The sequence below is a fragment of the Sciurus vulgaris genome (genome assembly GCF_902686455.1).
Source record: "Sciurus vulgaris genome assembly, chromosome: 3".
Classification (NCBI taxonomy): Eukaryota; Metazoa; Chordata; class Mammalia; order Rodentia; family Sciuridae; genus Sciurus; species Sciurus vulgaris.
Window position 1 is genome coordinate 113,559,945 of NC_136463.1, and position 20,629 is coordinate 113,580,573.

Below are 20,629 nucleotides of genomic sequence, written 5' to 3' on the forward strand. Positions count from 1 at the left end.
AAATGAAGGCACAGCACTTGCTTATAATCATCTCTCCAGAAAGACCACACATGTTTTGAAGCAAAGATCTTGTCTTGCCCTGGTTGTCATGCCAGCATATAACAAAGAGACTGTCACATCGTAGGTGCACTGTACTTACTGGAAGAAAGAATAGAAAGAAAAAGAATTCCACCAAAACATCCTCTGCCCTTCCTCCTGTGAAAGAAAATGAGAACTTCCAACCTTCCAACCTGAAGACATCTACTAGCCTTCCCAGATGAAGGAAAGAAGAGCGTTTTCTTCAAAGAGAAAACTTGCCAAAGAGCTGGGTGACAAGCCCTGTTGCTGCTCAGTAATGCCCTTAAGGGGCCCCGCCCCCTGCCTGTATAAAGCATAAAGCCGGGGTGCAGTGGGGCAGACGCAGTTGGCACTTGGCCTCCACAGCACCAGCAAGGTACTGGCAGGAGCTATGGCAAACGAAATGCAAGAAGTGCAAGTTCTGCTGTCCCCGCTGAAAGGGGGGCATCCTCCTGCAGGTAGGTTCCCACCTGTCTGTTCTGCAGACGCTGCAGTTGCTGCCCCTTCCCATCAATGCTCAACTGGAGCACCCCAACAGAGCAGAAGTTCTCAATCCACCCACTATTGCTTTCTCTTCCTGCCACCTGATTTCCTCCTATGCCTTTGATCCTCCTTACCTTGTACATAAAACCACTTGGGGATTTGTCAGGCCCCCATTGAATCAAAAGCTACCAATCTATGGAATTATAAGGCATTCTGTGGACAGGAACAGGTAGGGAAGGTGAACCTGGTAACAGGTTAACTGTGACACATCCACACCTGGATGATTTGCTGCCATGGAAACCTTCCTCCTTAGAGTTTACAGCTCTCAGACTCAGTCTCCCCAAGATGCCTGTGCCTCATCTGACTTCCCAGGTAAACCAGCTTCTGCACAGAGGACAGCAATCCCATCTCTCCCCCTCAGGTTTTAGGGCTGTGAAATGTCAGCAGGAATGTGCTTTGCCTGTCAACAAGCTGAGAAGCACTTTTTAATAAACACACAAGGATTGGGGGTGGGGGTGCTGACTGGAAAAGGTAGTTACCAAGGTATTTTGCAAAGCATCCACAGTTGTCTTTATTTTTAACTTATGCTATTTATAGCAACCCCCTGAAATATAGAAAATGGTTTTATTGTACTTAACCATATGTTCATATTGGCTGAGAAGTACAGGTCTATTTTTAGTTAGTTTTTTTATTCTTTCAATTCCTTAAGAAAGACCTTCAAAGCTTGGTCACTTTGTGATTGCTTTCTCTATTTTCCAAAATTTAGTTGTTGGTATAATTCTTTGGTACCTCTAAACCCAGTTTATTTCAATTATCTTTGCTGCAGAGGCTGATGGCAGGCAATGGTAGGTATAACCTTTGCAAAGGGTCAAAATCAGACACCCAAGCATGGTGGCTTATGCCTGTAATCCCAGCGACTGAGGTAGCTAAGGCAGGAGAATTGCAAGTTCAAAATCAGCCTTAGCAACTTAGCAAGACCCTGTCTAAGGTTAGGTATGTGACTCTGTGGTTATGCAATTCTGGGTTCAATCCCCAGTTCAAAAAAACAAAAACACACAAAAAAATAAAAAAATCAGATGCAGTTGCAGCATGTTCTGGTGGGCAGCACAACTGGAAAGTCAGAATTGTTACTTCTTGTTCTGGATTTCTAATACTACACACCATGGCCTAATCTCCTTTGGCAGACTACTGCCATTTTATATTTGTAATTGAATTTGGCAATATTTAACATTACATTTAAAGGTAATGATGCTAACTAATGGTCCAGGAACTGTATGCAAATTATTGGAAGAGAAATTCATTACATAGATAGTGACAAAAAAAATAAAAAGACACCGTTCTCTTCCCAGCACTTCTAGTTCATCCTTTATAAAACTGGTTAAGCTAAAAACTGATTTGCTAAACTACATTTATACAGAAAGAACAAAGATAAACTTAACTAAAGGAAAGTTTGAATGAAACCACTGGGAACTTTCTGTCCCCACCACTAATGATTGCTAATTACTCTGTATACATAGCACACCATGACTCCATCAAGCATGTCACAATGCCTCTGGCATGACAATTAATTATTATGAACTGTGACACTACAGATAAGAGGTTTTGGATAATTAGAATGGAGATGAAGGCAGACTTTTGCTTCCCCACTGAGCACAAGAGAACAAAGAAGCCTCATCCTTCAGCTGGTCTCGCTATGTATTTTAAATCTAAACCAGTTTGTGATCATGCAAAATTTTATTTATGGAACCAAAATAATAGGTGCCAAAATTTCACTCAATCTTCACCTGATTTTTGTTAGCAGGAAGTCAATGCAATATGATGAGAAAGGTATGTCAGGGCTTTTGGAATCAGACCTGAGTTCAAACTTTGCTTTCATTCCACATCTCTGAGTCTTCATTTTCTCATTTCTGAAAGGGAGGTAATAAACAACATCAATGTGATAAGATTGGTGTGATGATTAAAAGAGTTTATGTAAAGTAACTGGTACAAGCAGGTGGAACCCTTTAAAATGGAGGCATAGTAAAATACATTGCAGTCAGTAGAAATTATCTTTCCCAATTTCAAAACAGCCCGATGTTGGAGCTGCATTAGGCGCTCCTGCAGTAGTCAGAACAGAAAGAAATATCAGTGGAATAGATCCTCGTGCTGCCCCATCATAGTTAAAAATGAAACCACTCAGAAGTCAGCCAGCTGTAACTCTCCCACCTACATGTGGAGTGCCTACCAGTTTTTCTTTCATGTACGTGAATATAATATATTGCAGCTCTGTTAGCCCTGGTTATACATTTATGCTGTGAAACAAGACTATTAAACTTGAGGTGGCCTGGGTTGTAGGAAGCATGCTTTGAATCTTCAGCTTCTTTGGATTTGCCTCGCTCTTAGTTTTATAAGCACCCCATTACAAGAACAGCAGTTCCAACAATATGTATTGGTAGGTGGCCAGGGGAAGCCAAATACATAATGAATAGAAAGAATAATGTCAGTGAGTTTGTCCTATATTCACTGCACTTTTTAATTTGGTTTAAGTCAAATGAATCAGAGCTATCAAAGGATCTCGAATGAATCTCTAGAGAAATTTTCTAGTTCATTAAAGAAAGCAGAAAGTTGAAGGCAGGGGGTATCGTCAAGTGTGAAACATGCAGAACCTGAGGAATGACCCTAACTGCATAAGGACTAGTCTCATTTCTTAAAAACAAACAAAAGTCTTGATTCTCTCTATGCCATCTGCTCAACTGGTAGGGATTGGAGAGGGGCAGGCAGCTCTGTGAGGTTAGAAGAGAGGGGTTGCAAGCCCCACTGCCCCAAATGTCACAGGGAACAGGGGTCTGATGACTGCAGCAACAGCTGTCATTTGCTGAAAGCTGACAGTGCACCCAGCACAGCACAACAACTAGGCATGGCAGCAGCCTTGCAGGTGGATGATGTTCACAGAGGATCAAACAAACTCAGTGAGATCGAGTAACTTGACCAAAGCCACACAGCTGGAGGGCAGTGGAGCTGGGATTGGAAAATAAAGTTGGCCTCATGCCAAACCCCTCCTGCTCTTAAGTCCTCTCTCTTCGCTCACAATCTTCTCTTGAGGGTTTTGGGGGCCTTGATTGACAACCCAAAGTTTGCTGATAATCAGCTGTGAATGCAATGTAAACATTTTGCAAACATCTACCTTTCAACTTAAAATCTTCAAATAGAAGTTCTCAGTCCCAAGACAGAGTTCGCACAGATCTTTGTGTCATTCCACATTTTGCATATGTTCTCCATGGATTAGTGAAGGAAAAGCCTAATTTTTCTCACAGCTTGTTGTGAGCTTAGCTACTCTCAAAAACTGTGCAAAATTGGACAATTATATAATCCACAAACTGCAAAGTCTAATTTTGAAAGTTATAAACCACCACATCTACCATGAAAGTACAATTCTTACACAGATGGAAAAAAGCTTGAATTTACCCACAAAAATTAAGGGCTCCTAAAAAATCATCTTAAAGAGTAACCTACAGTTTTTGCCTTTAGTTCATTTTAGTTTGGGAAAGAACATAAAGCTTTACCTTAATATTTATATTCAAAATATGTACTTAAGTCATATTAAAATGTTAAAACAATTCATATTTTACTTGCCCAATTCAGTTGTTCTTCCATAAATGTTGAAAAGACAATATTTCTCAAACATGGAGTTATGTAAATGATTACAAACTTAAACAGATTGATTTGGATACAGTGAGACCTTGAAAAGAGCCCTGGAGTGCACTTATGTGGTATATGTGAATTGGGTCAGAACATGATTGTAGGATAGTAAAAGCTGGTTCATCCAGATCCAGGGAGACCAGTGTGACCATGTTCCAGCAGAGCTTTAAAAAGGACCCTCCCACAAACTAGCTCCACCTGGTTCAGTCACCCCCTGTGGACAGGGCCTCAATCTGTATTTCAATGCATCCATCCTCAGTGTAGGGATGTGGTGGTCTGCTTCTTTCCTGCATATATTTGTGACAAGGAGATTACCCCCAGAACAGGTTGCTACAGGAACTCTGTTCTGGAAATCCAAGGTCTGGTTTTCTATGCTCCTAAATCACTAAATTAGCACTCACACCCCTATAACGAGGATTCGAAGACTGCTGAATGGAAGGAGGAATCTGCTGGCAGGGATTTTTAATTCCTCCTCTCCAGTGTCTGTTTTATTGTTCTTAGGAATGAAAAACTCTCGTGTTTGTGTGGTTTCCTTAATGTCTTTTGGTATTTATTTCTCTAAGTACCCTGTGTTTTTTTCTGAAGGAAGGGGTATGATGGATTTTATTTTGACAGTAGATGAGAAAAGTTGAACCACTCTAAGGATTTATAATAAAGATTATCCAGTTTGACTTTTGCCAAATTCTCCAGAATTCTCCTAAGGTATTCATGACAGGAGGACATCTTGCCTCACTTTAATACCCTGAGGGTCAAGAAATTCATTATTATACCAGGTGAAATCTTTCACATTGAATAACATAGTTATCTGTAGCCAACCCCATCTTTCTGGCACATCCATTATTTGGTCTTCATACACCCTCTGGAACAACACACAATAAATATACATAATATAACTATTAATTATTAAGTGCCTACCATGTACCAGGTGCTTTTATCACCTCTATTCTCTAGAACAATCCTGACAGTAAGTATTTTCCATTTTGAAGATACAGAAACTGAGCCTAAGTAGAGTTTTAAATATTCCACTCCAAGTCACTGTATCATTTGTTTCCATTACTGTAATGAAATACATGAGACAGGTTAACTTTATAATGAAAAGTTTTATTTAGCTCACTTCTGATGATTCAAGGGCATGGCACCAGTATTAGTCAGCTGGGGAGAGGACCTTATAACAGATGGCAGGAGCATGTGTGAGAGGGAGAGATTACATCACCAAACAGAAGTAAGAGGGAGACTGAGTCCCATGATGTCTTCCAAGCTCACCCTCTTAGTGGGCCTAAGGACACCCACTGGCCCCAACCTCTTAAAGATACCACACCTCCCAATATTGCCACACACAAGGACCAAACTCCACAACACATGGACCCTTAGAACAAACTCAAAACCATATATCCAAGCCACAGCAGTCCATATCCTGGGAGTAGAGCTATCTGACACTACATGACATCTCCTCACCAGGAACTGCTCTTCCGCCCCCACGGGATGGCTTTTCCTATCTTTGAAGATGTAACCTAGCTCCCTGAGCCTTTGCTTTTTCAAGAGAGATTTTACCAGATTCCTAGTTCCTCGGGACACAGCTTCCTTCACTCCCTCCATCTCCTCCAAAGACCCCCAGACATCAATGTCCTTCCAATGAATGAATTCCAAACAAACTCAACATTACAAAGGTCTTCTCATCTTGAACTTCTATTTATTTTAACATAATAATTTTTCTTCTATAGTTAGTGATAATATCAGTCAAGGCAGAAGAAAATGTGTAGAAACAATAGCATCAGGGAAAACAAAAGAACACTAACAAGAACATCATTACAGCACACCATATTTGAAAAGCACTTGTCACAAGAAGAATGGAAGTCCTGTTGGGAGGAGTACTGGAAACTGAGCCCAGACCTCTGATTTGATTCTTGCTGGCAGAATAGACAATGGTGCAGTGAAGGGGCAGCCGCCCCCTCAAACCTTCTTCCTGAGAAAGCCCACCCTCTGGTTTAATTCACCTGTGCTCCAGGGCTATTCAGAAGATGTTTCCATGTCATTTCACTTCTGTTGCCGATAACTTTGTAAGATACTTAAAGACACTTAAAGCAGATTTTTTTCTTTTCTAAAATGAATCTAACATTATAAAATTCTACTAAGAGGCTTACGTAATCAATGTATTTTCATAAAGAATGGTAATTTAAGTGATCGAGTTGTGTTTATGCTATGAATACAAGTATGACTCAATAATAAGGCACCCATTAACATAACACCACATTAAAGGGAACACTCATAGAATTCATATCCATGAATTCTAAAAGGCATTTGAGAAAATTCAAGATCTATTCCTAATTTTAGGTCCAATAAATAATAATAAAAGGCTACTTCCTTAACATCTTGAAAAAGATATGAATTATACACACACACCCACACACACACACACGCACACATATTTACATGAAGAAGAGAGTATAAGCCACCAAAGTATACGTTATGTTTAAAGGGAAACACTAAAAGCAATCCCTTAAAAATTAAGAAGGCAGGTTGGGGACATAACTCAGTTGTAAAGCACTTGCCAAGTGTGTACAAGGCTCTAGGTGTGATCCACACAGCACTGGAAAAAACAAGGGGGAAGGCAAGGAGGCAATATATTCTTTGCAGATTATGTCATTTTTTAAAAATCTGGACAACCTGAAAGAATCTAAAAAAAACAAAACAAAAAAAAAAAAAAAAAAAAAACCTATAATGAGCAATAAGAGACTTCAGTAAATCCTGGGTAGAAAATCAAAATATCAAATAATAACAATCTGTTAGCGTAATGGAATAGACCCCATTTACAATAGCAGCAATAATGAGAATGCTTAGACAATGAACCTAATAATAAACAAGTCGGAACACAGGAGATGTGAAAATGGAAAAGCACACTGTTCTTAGAGAGTCACCAGGAATGTATAAGTTTTCCCTTCGAAAAAAACTATATGACCAAGGATTTTTTTTTAAATAGGGAATGGACAAACTGTTTCTGAAGTTCTCATGAAAAATAAGTAAGAATAACTAGTAAATTCTGCAAAGGAAGTGTAACAAGGAACTAACAGTTAAATAGTGAGATCATAAACTGGAGCATCCTCCATGATGGGCAATTTGGCAAAATTTAGCAAAATTCCAAATGCACATATTCTTCAGAGCTAATCAGATCACTTCTCAGAACTTATCCCACTGATACACTTTTGCTGATGCAAAATCATGTTTATAGAAGGATACTCACCATAACATTGTTAGTGACAATGAATTAGAAACATAAGAAAAGTCCAACATTCCCAAACTGGCAAAGTAAACAAAGAATGTTCATATAATGGGATTCTTTATAAAAGTGTGTTAAAAGAAAGACACACAGGGACTGGGGATGTAGTTCAGTGGTAGAGCACTTGCCTAGCATGCCTGAGGGCCTGAGTTTGATCCTCAGTACAAGGGAAAAAATTGATACATAGATGAAGATATATTAATGTATGGAACTTTCTCCAAAATATATGGTTAAGTGAAAAAAATAAACAGGATGCAGAACAAGGTGTATCTTATGCTACCATTTTTAAAAATAATGCATAAAATATCTGTCGATAACATAAGAAACTGGTAACATGAGCAGTATCTAGGGAGATGATCTGCGAGGTTGGGAAATAATGGTTAAGAGGGAGACCACACCATTTTATGCCTTTTGAATTGTGTCTTCTGTATGTATACATAACCAAAATAATTAAATAATAATTTCTAAAGAACAATGAAGAAGTCAAATTACTAGGGCATTGAGAAATAGAAGAGGTTCTCTTTTTTTTCACTTTATTGGAACTAGTTACAGAAAATTGCCCATGTGGCATTTCCATAAAAAGAATTAACAAGTTCAAACAAATCAATGTCCATTTAGTTATTTCTCATTTGAGCTTGTCAGATTTTAGATGTGCAAATTCCTGGGAACTGAAAAAAGTATTTGCTTTGACTTGCAATCTGAAATGGGTTGTTCATTTTCAAAAGCTGATTCCATTCGACATTGTTCAACACTTGAATTGCTGTTAGGTCATCTGTAGCCTAATTAACACTAATTGATCTCTTGAATGGCAGGATTATTAATGCAGTTTAATTACTCATTAGAAACTCCGAGTGAGGCCAACACTGAGGTTTGGGGTCTGGGCTGGAAGGTGGGTACTCAGTGGAATTTTAAGCACCTCTGTTGAATTAAATGCCTGTTATCACTGTGAGTTCTGACTTTTGGCTCATCCCTCAGACTCTGACTTTTGAAAGCTTTGGTTGGAAAAAAAAAAATGCAAGCCATGCAAAAGCGGTAATCTCATGGGAAAACCAAGGGTCACATTGTATTGTGAATTGCTATCACAAAGAATGTAATTGGTGTGATAACAAGAAAAAATATTTTCAGTGAAATACGTAGGGGAGTATGTTGTTATTCTCCTCCCCAAATCTAAGGTGTAACCTTCTGCTTTTTCAACCTCAGTTCCCTTCTCTGGGCATAAACAGCCGACCTCAGCCCTTCCTCTGCCCCCACCTTTTTTCCCCAGGAAGTAATTTTTTTTCTTTTAATTTTGTTGTTTATACGAAAGTTTAGAACTTCGGAAAATAAGTTTGAAAATATTCCAAATCTAAATTCCTACCTTGAATAACGTGTTGATGCTTGTTTGTAGTCAAAGCTGGAGGAATGCGAATCCCCAAAAAACAAGAAATCGGAGTTTTGGAGAGACATACCAAAAAAACGGGATTGGAGAAAACAAGGTAGGGGGTGCTTAATTTCTTCTCCTTCCTCACCTCGAGGAGTGTTAAACAATTCTGATCCAATTCCCTATGCACTTGGAGGCAGCCAGTTGGAGTAGGGTGGGGGTCATGATTGGTGGCGACTTGGCAGTCAGGTGGTTACTAAATGGAAACTCTCTCTGGGCTCCCCGAATGACCCACCACCCATCCTCCTCCTCTCAGTGGCCAGCCCAGCTGCCTCCTACCGACTTTTCAAGGTGTCCAATTCTGGCACACACATCCCTTTACCCTATTTTCAGATCAGCCTTTAAAATGTCACTAGGCTGGCCTATTTTCATAACATGATTTCTGCTGAAGCAAATCTCTTGAATTAAAAATAAATGGATATTTTTGTTTTGAATTCACCTCTCAATTATTGAAACTAATGGCCACTATATTTGGCATAGCCGGAAGGCATATAGATTCTGAGGCTTGTCTCTCCTGGCTTTTTCCACCTTGACCTTGACACAATAAGCTATTCCAAGAACCCAGCAGAGTGGCAGGCTGAATCCCAAGCACAATTGGCCCAACCACTCTACACCTTGTTAAGGAAAATGAGTACATTTTGAAAAGAAATAAATTGGTTCCTCCAAGAAACTCAGTGAGGGGCACTTCAGAGACTTAATTTTAAGATGGTTCCTATAGATCAGTTGATGAGCGATTCAAATGGAATTAATGGAAGGATGTTCAAGTCACAGCCCTTCAAACCAGAAAGAGAATATGGAGGAAGCACACTGGGATTTCTTCAGCTCTTTCAAATAAAATTGATTTTAAATCACTTTTTAAGGTTTTTTTCCCCCTAATTTATAGGAAGGAATTTTTTTAGAATCCCTGCCACATTAGAATGAAATACTGATTTGCCACCATTAGCAACAAGCCATTTATTTTCTTGATATCAGAAAATAACCTTCATATGAGGAAAGTGAAGCTCTAAGTTCTTACAAGTGCATGTACATTATGTATCTTCTCGCCCAGCATCTAGGGCAGATCCTAGAATAGTGGGGACCTGCTGTAAATGATACCAGACAATTGTTGACTTAGTGAGCCTATTCTGTTTCTAAGGCCTGATTGAAGCACAAGCCTTATTTATCATGACCACAGCTGAGCCAGGAGCTCAGGCATTGACGAATCTGGGCTTGGAATGAGTTTACGCAGGCAGGTAACCAGTGAAGAGGTCATTTGTTTCTCTGCACCTCAGAAAATGGAAAAACTTACTATTAATTCTAACATCAGTTGAACGATGCAGGCAGAGGAATTGGTTAGAGAGTAATAAAGTAGTGATTGGAACCTTTTTGAAAATTCATTTGTTTTCTAGTAGTCATTAAAAGATGGGAATTGGACTACTACAAACTTAAACAGCAAGAGAACTCTCTCTGCTGCCCGAATTACCATGGACAGAATCAGGTTATGGGAGGCTTGAAGCTTGTAGAATGGGGAAGCACTTTAAAGAAAAATAAGCAAAACTTAGGAATATGAACTGGCTAGGTCTCCTCCCAGGTGTCTTGGAGGGAGCCTGTGTGTTGAGAGACCCTGATGGATAAGCTGCATTTTCTCCCTGTAAATCCCCTCTGCTAGTCACATCGCTTACACAGGTGTGTGCACCAGGTAGGAGCGTCCCATTTTCATAAACAAACACTTCCTACATCTTCTTGGAGAATAGCTTTTTTAAAAAATAGAAAATAAAATTTTAAGCACCATCAATCTGTGTCCATTTTCTAACAACTTCTAGTAACCAACACAAGTTATCCAGACAGGCAAACACAGACTTCCCTTCCAGACACTGTCCTGCAGACTCAGCCCTGATTGAAACCCTCCCCAAAATAACTTGGCCTGAGAGAAAGAAGCCAGACGCAAAAGAGTATGTGCTATAGATGGTTCATTTTATGAAACACAAAAATAGTCAGAACTGATCTTTGGGGCTGTAAATCAGTGTAGGCAGCTGGTTTAACTAGTGTTTATAGTCTATTAATAATCACCAGGTTAGGGGGCTGGGGAGATAGCTCAGTTGGTAGCGTGCTTGTCTTGTAAGCATAAGGCCCTGGGTTTGATCCCCAGCACCCCCCCAAAATAATAATAATAATCACCAGGTTATATATTTACAATATGTGCATTTTCTGCATATATATATATATATTATAGTTAAATGAAAAGCTAAAAAGATAATTATAACATTAAACTGGACTCCAAAGTTTGTGGCAGCACATGGATATACAGAGCAGATTGTTTTCTTCTAGGTGTTGCCAAGTCAAAGAATCAGCACTCTGTATAAATTGTTTCTCTTCAGTGGGAAAATTTTAAGTCCTGTTTGAAGTTCCCTTTCATCTTCACAGTGCCATTGCAAATGTTGCCAAAATGCAGACACTGGCTGCCCTGAATGACACACTGGACAAGGTGAGTATGCATAAGGTGAACCATGTGATGCTCCAACTTGGCTTACCCAACACATGGAGCCATGTGAGCCAGCAGGTGACCACTGACGTTTTTCCTAGCCTAGTGGTTTGATGTCCTTGTGGGGGAAAATAAATCTACTTTTTGCCAGAGGAACATAAAGTGGTTAGTGTGAAGAAAAAAAAAAAGAGCTATTTTTCTCAAATTCCTAAATAAATCATTTCAAAAATATGAAAAAAAGTGAGAATCATGAAGCTGAATTTGTAACACTTTTCCATCCCAAATATTTCTGGGAAACATTGGCATGTTTTTATAAAAGACAACCTGTGTATTGGGAATTCAGCAGTTTTTGACCTTCCTCCTAACTCAGCATCCCATACGGAAATATTTGACTTGAGGAACAGGTGGGCAGTAGAGGGTTACATGGTATAGGATGGAGGAAGACTGAGTACCAGCTGGGTTTATCCAGTAAAGTCTGTTTATAAACATAGTTGGCCATTGCTATTTTTACTTCTATATCTTGAATTTCTTCTAAGTAGCTCAAGAAACTCAGAAAAATCTTACTAGGTAGATAGCAACTTGGTTTGTTGGATTCAATAGTTTGTTTGTTCCTAAATGTTGTAGGTAAGCTTAGAGGGGGACTTTATTCTACTTCTAGGAGGCAAGCACATTATATTTAAAATAATAAAGGACCATTCTTTCTGCTGCTACACTTTTATTGAAGTGACAGAACAGGGTAGCTTCTGTAGAAGAAAGACTTGCTGTTGTAGGGGAGTTTAAAAATTTCCTCCACATTTGTGAGGTTTGATCATGTAGTCTGAAAAAGGCAGATTTAACAGAGAAAATGTTATATAAAATTATATACAATGTTATAGCATGCATGGAAGTATCATGGAAAAAAATGAGTATTTAAGACCCCAGTGAGAATTAGAAACTCATGCACTTGCTGCATAGGGGAAAGGGAAGTGGAAATGTGGGCAATTTCAAATATGAATAAATAATTGCAGAGGAGATGAATGGACCTGAAGAATGCGACAGTTTGTGGCAAAATCTGTCAGGACCGTGGATGTGGTGTGAGCTCTAGTCTTTCTTTCTGCAATATCAATCTCCACTGGTTAATAAGACATCTGTGGAAAGGATTCACAACTGAGAACCTTCTGGAAGATCAGCCTGTAGAACAATAGGGGAGCTTCAGAGAAACCTCCTCCCTGCATTTGCTACTCTAGGTTCCTTGAGTCTGAGTAACCAGCATACCAAAGTGCCATATTTTAAGATAAATATTTTGCCAAACTCAGGGGATAGAAACTGTGCACCTGGCCTTTGGGGTCCCCATTTGGTGCCATCTGCCACTTACTATGGGCATGGCCTTGAACAAGTTACTTATCCTGTGCCTCAGTTTCCTCCTTTATAAAGTGGAGGTAAAGAAGAGCATAGAGCTTGCAGGGTTGTTGTGTGGAGTAAATGAGTTCATACACATGAAGCTCTTAGAAGAGCTGGGCAGAGTAAGCTCTGCACCTCTATTAGGATTAGCAGCACTGGTTTTATGGCAGTGAAATGAAAAAGAATGTCCAAAATACATGATGTCACAGGGCCAATTGTATAAAGCAAGATCTTGATGTTCAGCTATAGCTGTAGTCTTCTAACATAGGAGGGCTTGATTCTCCCACTCAGAGTTGGGGTGAGGCCACAGGTGATTATGCTACGCAGTTTCAGAAGCAGGGCTGATGGAGGATGCCCTGCCAGGTAACAAAAGCTGCATGCACCTGCATCTCGTTCTCATGTTCTTGCCACTGAACACTTCATCCTCAGGGCATCAAAATGCCCCCTGTCCTACAATATAGGCCAGAGCCTATATTGCACTTTTATAGACATTTATGCTAATGTCTATGAACAGAAGTTCTTTCTCTTTCCATAAAAAGTTTCACTTCTAGCCCAGGCATGGTGGTACACATCTGTAATCCCAGTGATTCTGGAGGCTGGAAAGGCTAGACAGGAGGATGGCAAGTTCAAAGCCAGCCCCAGCTGGTCCTAAGCAACTTAGCAAGACCCCGTCTCAAATTTTTAAAAGTAAAGCAAAAGGCCTGGATTTGTAGCTCAGTAGTAAAGTGGCCCTGGGTTCAAACCACAGTACTTAAAAAAAGAAGTATGACTTCTTTGTTTCAAAGAAGGAAGGCAGGAGGATCACAAGCCATGTCAGCCTAGGCAACTAAGCAAGACCTCATTTCAAAATAAAATTTTTAAAAAGGTGGGGGGCTGGGGACATAGCTAGCCAAGCATGTGCAAGACTCTGGTTCAATCCCCAGCACTGAAAGAAAAAAAAAAATAAAGATAAAAAGAAAAACCATTTCCTCACATAACAATGATAACCAAATAATTATCAAGATGTATTTAGAAAATACAAGGGAATAGTGAGATGGTGTGGTGTTCTATTACAAATGCTTTTAAAGCAACTATACTTATTTTAAAAATCCAAACTTGGTCACCCAGCTCAGTGCTCACTGGAGCAGGATGGTAGCTCAAACTGTGCAGATCTCTGGACAGGAGGGCAGGTCTGACATCAGCCACAACCTGCTTGGTTCCTGGGCTGGCTCTGTCACTGACTATCAGTGTGTCCTTAAGCAGCTTTCTTCACTTTTCTGTGCTTTTCTTTCCTTATCTGTAATTGGAATGTGATTAATAGTATCTACTTCATAGGAATATTATAAGAATAAAAGGAAGTCACATAATACATGCAAAGTTCTTCATACAATCCTCCTTTAGTAAGTGTTGGCTTCTATTCCCAGGCATGCATCCAGCCTTCCATCACTTGGAATCTCAGGCACAGGATAAGGAGCAAACACATGGAACAAAAATAAGTTCCAAGAGTACCATAAGTGATTGGCTCAAACGTGGAAGTTGGTGTGCAAGAAAAAAAAGAAAAATCTCCCCTGAATCCATAATTCAGCCTGAAGCTTAGTTGGATTTCATAATAAAACTCCCTCAACCTGGGGTTGAGATCAGTTGTCAGGGCCTGGGGTTGAGGGAGGGAGCAACTACAATGAATGGGAGCGAATTTTAGGAGATGATGAATAGTCCTGTGTAGAGGTGGTGGTCGTGGATTATATGCACTTATCAAAACTCACACCTTGATTTTTTTTTTGGCGGGGGTGCTGGGGATCGAACCCAGGGCCTTGTGCTTACAAGGCAAGCACTCTACCAACCGAGCTATCTCCCCAGCACCTTGATTTTTAAAATTGAAAAAAAAAAATACTACCTAATCTATACTGGCTGATACAAAAATTAAAAGACACAAAAGATAAGGAGATAGAAATATACATCTCAATCTTTTGATAGATTTCACCTGCATTATAGTGCTTCCCCTATAATACATATTGTCATGGAGACCTAACAACATACAAAAGACCAGAAGAAATACTGGAGACCAGAAGAAATACAGGAATAGAACGGAGGACCCCTGCATCTATTAACATTCATTCAGCTACCATTATGTCTAGTCCCAAGCAACCACGTTATTCCTTATTTCTATTTTAACAATGTTAAGAGTCTAAGATAACCCCTATCCTTGGGATCTCATCAATCATTCAGTCATGACAAGAAATTTCTATCTATCTTTGAATATCCTACTTTAAAATCAACTACAGTTTTAGGATTTGGGAGATTGAAAATAATCCCCAAAGGGCTGGAACTGTACAAATCTAAGTGGAGAACAGCCTAAACTTCCCCTCCCACAATTTCCTCACCCACTCTCCAGGTAGACTTTTTTCTCCCACCTGGCCCCTTTTTTTCCCTCTCTGCCTCTCCAGCCAGCCCTTCCCCACCTCTCTATCCCTAAACCATGAGAGGACTCATGTCCCCCAGTGACTGACCACATGATGTGATGTTCCTGCAGAAAGGGGTTCTGTAATCTGATGGCTCCCTGGCCTAAAAACCTGGGAGAGCTAGTCTTAACTAAGTTGCCCCTACTCCTTAAAGCTACTCCTTAGAGGTTATTTACCATTTTAGATGTCATGTATCTCCTCTGAGATATATAGTTGATCATTTGCTTAAAAATAAATAAATAAAAAGAATTCGGGCTAGGAGTGAAAAAAATGATACTGCCAAATAAATTAATTCTCTAGACAGTGGTGAAAATTAAATTTGGCAATAGCTGTGACGCTTGTCAGCACATAAAAGTATCCAGTTAAAACCTTCGTAATGGAGGTGGGTTACAGAGTGGAGGGGGCTGGAATGTGGAAGCCTGGTAAAAGTTTGGATTACTTTTCTCAAGTTGCCAGACTTTGGGTCACCACCCCAAAGTCAGTGAGAGGCATGTGAAATGGAATCCTGGGGGAGAGAAAACTATCAAAGACATCTGCAAATTTAAAAAGGTTCTTCTTGTTCTGTAGATTAACATCACCGTAGGAGTATCCTTGAATTTCATTGACATGAGCTGAATGTTTTGTTTTAAGCACTTTGCTTAACAGGGTGTGGAAATTTAAGTGCCAACATTGGAGTTGGAAGTTAACACCCTGGAAAGATGAATGGGAGAGCTGCAGTCTGTTCCTACTACCCAATGTCAGACTCTAAAACAAAACATGCTGCTGATTTTCTTACATCTAGAATTTCCTTCACAGCTCAAGTCATAAAGACCTTTATCACAGTTCCTTTGTTTTTGGTGCGAAACTAAAAATATAGGCTCTGAAGTAACAGCTCCCCACGATGAAGGTAAATTCTCAACATGGGAGTTTCTCTTGATCTGCTTTTCAAGTTCAACATGTTGCCCCTGTGATGAAGCCACAGCAAGGCAGAGTCCTGGCAGATACAGGGCCGTAGGATTCTTCCTCTCCTAGGGTTCTGTTAGATTTCTTACCCTAATGAACCAAATAAGAAACACCTTTCATTCTAACACTATCATTTTACAAAGGCTAATGATGAAAATTCCAGTTAAGATGCCCATCTGAAATACAGTCAGCTGGTTGTAGGTTGTACTCTGGAAAGTGATTTCTACTTATCTCTAATTCAGACTTGAAAACAAAATCTTCTCATCCCCATTGATACAGCAAAGAATGTATGCTTTTAGGGACAAACCATTTTATTTAGTTTCATCAATTCTGATGGCAGATGCTTTATGGACTCTCCACCCACAGCCTCAAACCCTTCTACATCAGGATATTCCTGAAGGAATGAAAAAGAGAATTTGAATCTCCTGTTTATTTTCAAGAGTTGTTATAGAACTCTCCTACTGGCCCCCCAAAACCTCTACACTTGTGACTTAATAATTATGAGCAGCCTCTCTCTCTCTCCTCTCTCTCTCTCTCTCCCTCTCTTTCTCTTATTTTTATTTATGTTTGTGTGTGTGTGTGTGTGTGTGTGTGTGTGTGTGTGTGTGTGTGACTGGAGATTGAACCATTGAACTCAGGGGTGCTCTATCACTGAGCTACATCCCCAACCCTTTCATTTTATTTTGAGACAGGATCTCACCAAATTGCCCAGGCTGGCCTCAAACTTGCCTCCTCTTGCCTCAGCCTCAGCGTGCACCACCATGCCCTGCCTATAGGCTGTTTGTCCCAGACTATTATCTTTACCAAAATCAATTCCCAATTGCCATTTGGGCCAACATTTCCACTCCTAGGAATATAATGAAAAGCTGAACGTAGGGTCTTGAACAGATAATTTGCATACCGGTGCTCATAGCAGTATTAGTTGCAATAACCAAAAAGTGGAAACAACCCCCCAAGTTTCTGGGGATGGTAAATAGATAAACATACATACACTGGAATATCACTCAGCCTTTAAAAAAGGAAATTTGGATACATACTTTAACATGGATGAATTTTGAAGATATTTTATGCTAAGTGAAATAAGTCAGACACAAAAAGGAAACACTGAATGAATTCTACTTATATGAGGAACCTGGAGTAGTAAGATTCATGGAGACAGAAAGCAGAGTGGTAGTCTCCAGGAAGGGTTAGAGTTATTGTTTACCAATCTGGGATGATAAAGTTCTGGAGATGAATCGTGGTGATGGTGGCACAATAAAATGAATGCCACCAAACATACACTTTAAAAATGGTTCGAACAGTCAATTTTATGTTGTATTTTACTACAATTTTTTTTGTATTGGGACTTGAACCCAGGAGTGCTCTACCACTAAGCCACATCCTAGCCCTTCTTATTTTTTATTTTGAGATAGGGCCTTGCTAAGTTGCTGAGGCTGGCTTTGAACTTGGAATCCTCCTGCCTCAGCCTCCCAAGCTACTGGGATTATAGGCATGGTCACCATGCCTGGCCTACCATTTTTCAAATGACCAAAAAAATATAATGTAACCTGTCAATTGTAGAGATCATCTTGGAGGTTACCAAACAAGTTAATGCTGAATTAAGCAGCAAGTGTGTTCTAACACACTCTTTTCCCTTCTCCTTTCCTTTCATGCTTCCACCTACCATCTTTTGTGCCTAAAGAACAGCAATCAACATGTGGCTTTGTCCCTTTCAGCCCCAGCTTGTCTTGCCCCACCTCACCATGGCTAATGCCCAGATCTCTGTTATAACAAGCCATTTGGTTCTTTCTCATCCCCCTTTTACCTTACATTTGACCTTCATTGCCAAATTATTCTTCCTGCCTGGAATCTCTTGAAAATGAGTTAAAGCTAACCTGAAATATCCCATCTGGTTTAGTTGCAACTAATGACATCCAGTCTGGAAACACACTACTGAAGTCAGTGACCTCTTAAATTTCCTTCTGGTTCTAATGTTAAAAGAAAAACAAAACAAAACCCTCTGCCCTTACCACACTGCAGAATGCATGTCTTGTGCGCTGAGGATAACTGATCTGAAAAGAAAAAGAAAAAAAGTTCCCAACTCTTTTTCAGACTCTGAAGCACATTTATGACTAATAGCTCAATTATGCCATTCTAATCTGCTCAGATGTCAGAAACCATCCTTGGGCTTAATTATTACACAACTTGTACCTGCTCATTGCAAAAGAAAATAAATAGAAAAATACTGATAAGACAAAGGAAAAGACTGACTTGCCCATGATTCTATCCCCTTAGCAATAATCATTGTTAACAATTCAGCGTATAGTCTTCCAGTGTGTTTAATTTTTTAAGACCAAGAAGAAAGGCCTTCTTAGAGTCAGGTTTCACATAAAAGGGACATCTGTGTGCCTATAGCTTAGGCAGGGATACTTGAGATGAGATGTAAGACACGCGTGTTTTCCCTGGTTTAGACAAGCCCAAACAAACCATAAACAATGTGATGCCTGGGGTCAAGAACAGTTTATCTCTCGCTTTTATTTAATTTGAGTGTCAAGGAAAATGCATTTAAGTTCCATAGTGATAAGTTAAATTCCTAGCAAACAGATGTACCCCTTCCTTGCTGGCTAAGGTGTTGTCCTTAAGTACTTGTTTTAGTCAGCTTTTTCACTACTGTGACTAAAAGACCTGACCAGAACAATCATAGAGGAGGAAAAGTTTATTTAGAGGCTCACAGTTGCAGAGGTCTCAATCCACAGACAGCAGGCTCCATTCCTTGGGGTTCAAGGTGAGGCAGAACACCATGGCAGAAGAGTGTGACAGAGAGAAGCAGCTCACATGATGATCAGAAAGCAGAGGGAGAGACTCTACTTGGCAGATATAAATATATGCCCCAAAGGCACACTCCCAATTGACCCACCTCCTCCAGTCACACCCTACCTGCCTTCAGTTTCCACTCATTTAATCCCATCAGAGAATTAATTCATGGATTGGGTTAAGACTCTTATAATCTTATCATTTCTCCTCTAAACCTTCTTACATTTTCTCACACATGAGCCTTTGGGGGACACCTGGCATCCAAATCATAACAGTACTTTTACAATGTATTGATGGACCAAGAACTAGAAGGGACCCAGAAGATCACCGGGTCCAAATTCTCCTCGTAGGAAAACTACAGGTGAGGTGCACAGCAGTCCTGAGCATCCTTCTCATTTTAGGTTGTCTTTAATATAAATTCCAAAAGGTCTCTTGGTTCCATAGGAAATTCCTCTTCTTGCAAAAAGTCCCAGTCTGTGTTAATTTGAATCCATTTAAACCTGCTTCCTCATAGATGTCTTCCATGGAGATGACTAATAATGACTTTGGTTACCCAATCTTGTATGTCATTCCTTGGTCTCTCTTCACCAGTTATTTAGAATGAAACACATGGAATGGCCAGAGTCATGATGTTCTAACCTTATAAACAGCAATTTCACATGCTTTGACCTAATAAATAACCATAACTCTTCTTAACTCCTACCAGATACTCTTTATTTCTGATCTTCTGATAATGGAACCCCTGCCAGGATCTCTTGCAGTGTTCCAGTAGGCCTTCTTATAATAGTAACCCATAAATACAAACTAGTGTCAGAATAATTGTTAATAGTACAGAACACCAATGCAAATAAACTTACTCATTTCTACTTTTTAAAATGTTACTTCAAAACATAAATATAAATGCATGTATATAATATATTCGCTTATATATCAAACATTTTATCATTTTAAAAATTCAAGACAAGTTAAAGAGGGAAAAAACACTTTAACACATTCCCATGGATCCAGGATGGAAATGATAAGGAAAAAAGAGGTATTATATAACAAATCAACAAAACTGTGAAATTCCCTACCAAATATATTGCTTTCTACGACTTTAATATTTTATGACCAAAAATGGCCAATATGATTATTCTTTTCTTCCCTTCTCACCTTTTAGCTCAACCATAAATTTCCAGCCACAGTGCACATGGCACATCAAAAACCCACACCTGCTCTGGTGAAGGTCACTCCACTGAAAAAGATCTACATTATTCAGCAGCCTCGGAAATGTTAAGCGAGGACATGGGACGTAAAATACAGCCACCTGGCCACCTGCCGCCAGCATCTGACAGCATAGCAAAAAGGACCAAACCTGTCCATAGGCCTAGTGCACTTGCTTGGTAAATAAAACAAGTTTTGTATCTTTCCTTTTGACTTTAGATAATAAAGCATCCAAAACTGGAAATTTGATGCATTCCTGTGACTCTTTTTGTTGCATGTCAGGATCCCATGGATATTACATATGTAATTCTGTGGACTAAGAAAAGAATCCAGAACATCTAACTATTCCACTCCACTGCCCCTGTGCTGGGCCAATGCCCTCCTCCTGGTGGCTGACCCTGAGTTGTTCCATCCACATTGAATTTTCCTTGCAGGCAAAGGCTAGAGAGGAGCACTCTGAGTTTTGTGAGGGCCAATGCTTATGCAAGGTAGGTGTGACA

At 39.7% G+C, this 20,629-nt stretch overlaps 1 protein-coding gene across 1 annotated transcript; it reads left to right on the forward strand.

The window, feature by feature from the left end:
- Positions 1–357: 357 nt before the first annotated feature.
- LOC306657379 (death-associated protein-like 1) lies at positions 358–20,375 on the forward strand. Its single transcript, XM_079133318.1, has 4 exons — positions 358–515; positions 8,880–8,967; positions 11,316–11,376; positions 20,086–20,375. The coding sequence occupies exons 1-4, from the start codon at positions 449–451 to the stop codon at positions 20,200–20,202; spliced, it is 333 nt and encodes a 110-aa protein (XP_078989444.1). The 5' UTR covers positions 358–448; the 3' UTR covers positions 20,203–20,375.
- Positions 20,376–20,629: the final 254 nt, after the last annotated feature.

What these genes read in the sequence shown, in the direction of transcription:
- LOC306657379 (XM_079133318.1), top strand. Translation starts at nt 449, where the DNA reads ATGGCAAACGAAATGCAAGAAGTGCAAGTTCTGCTGTCCCCGCTGAAA. An exon ending in ACGGGATTGGAGAAAACAAG is followed by an intron (nt 8,968 to 11,315) that starts GTAGGGGGTGCT and finishes TCATCTTCACAG; the next exon opens with TGCCATTGCAAATGTTGCCA. An exon ending in TGAATGACACACTGGACAAG is followed by an intron (nt 11,377 to 20,085) that starts GTGAGTATGCAT and finishes CTCACCTTTTAG; the next exon opens with CTCAACCATAAATTTCCAGC.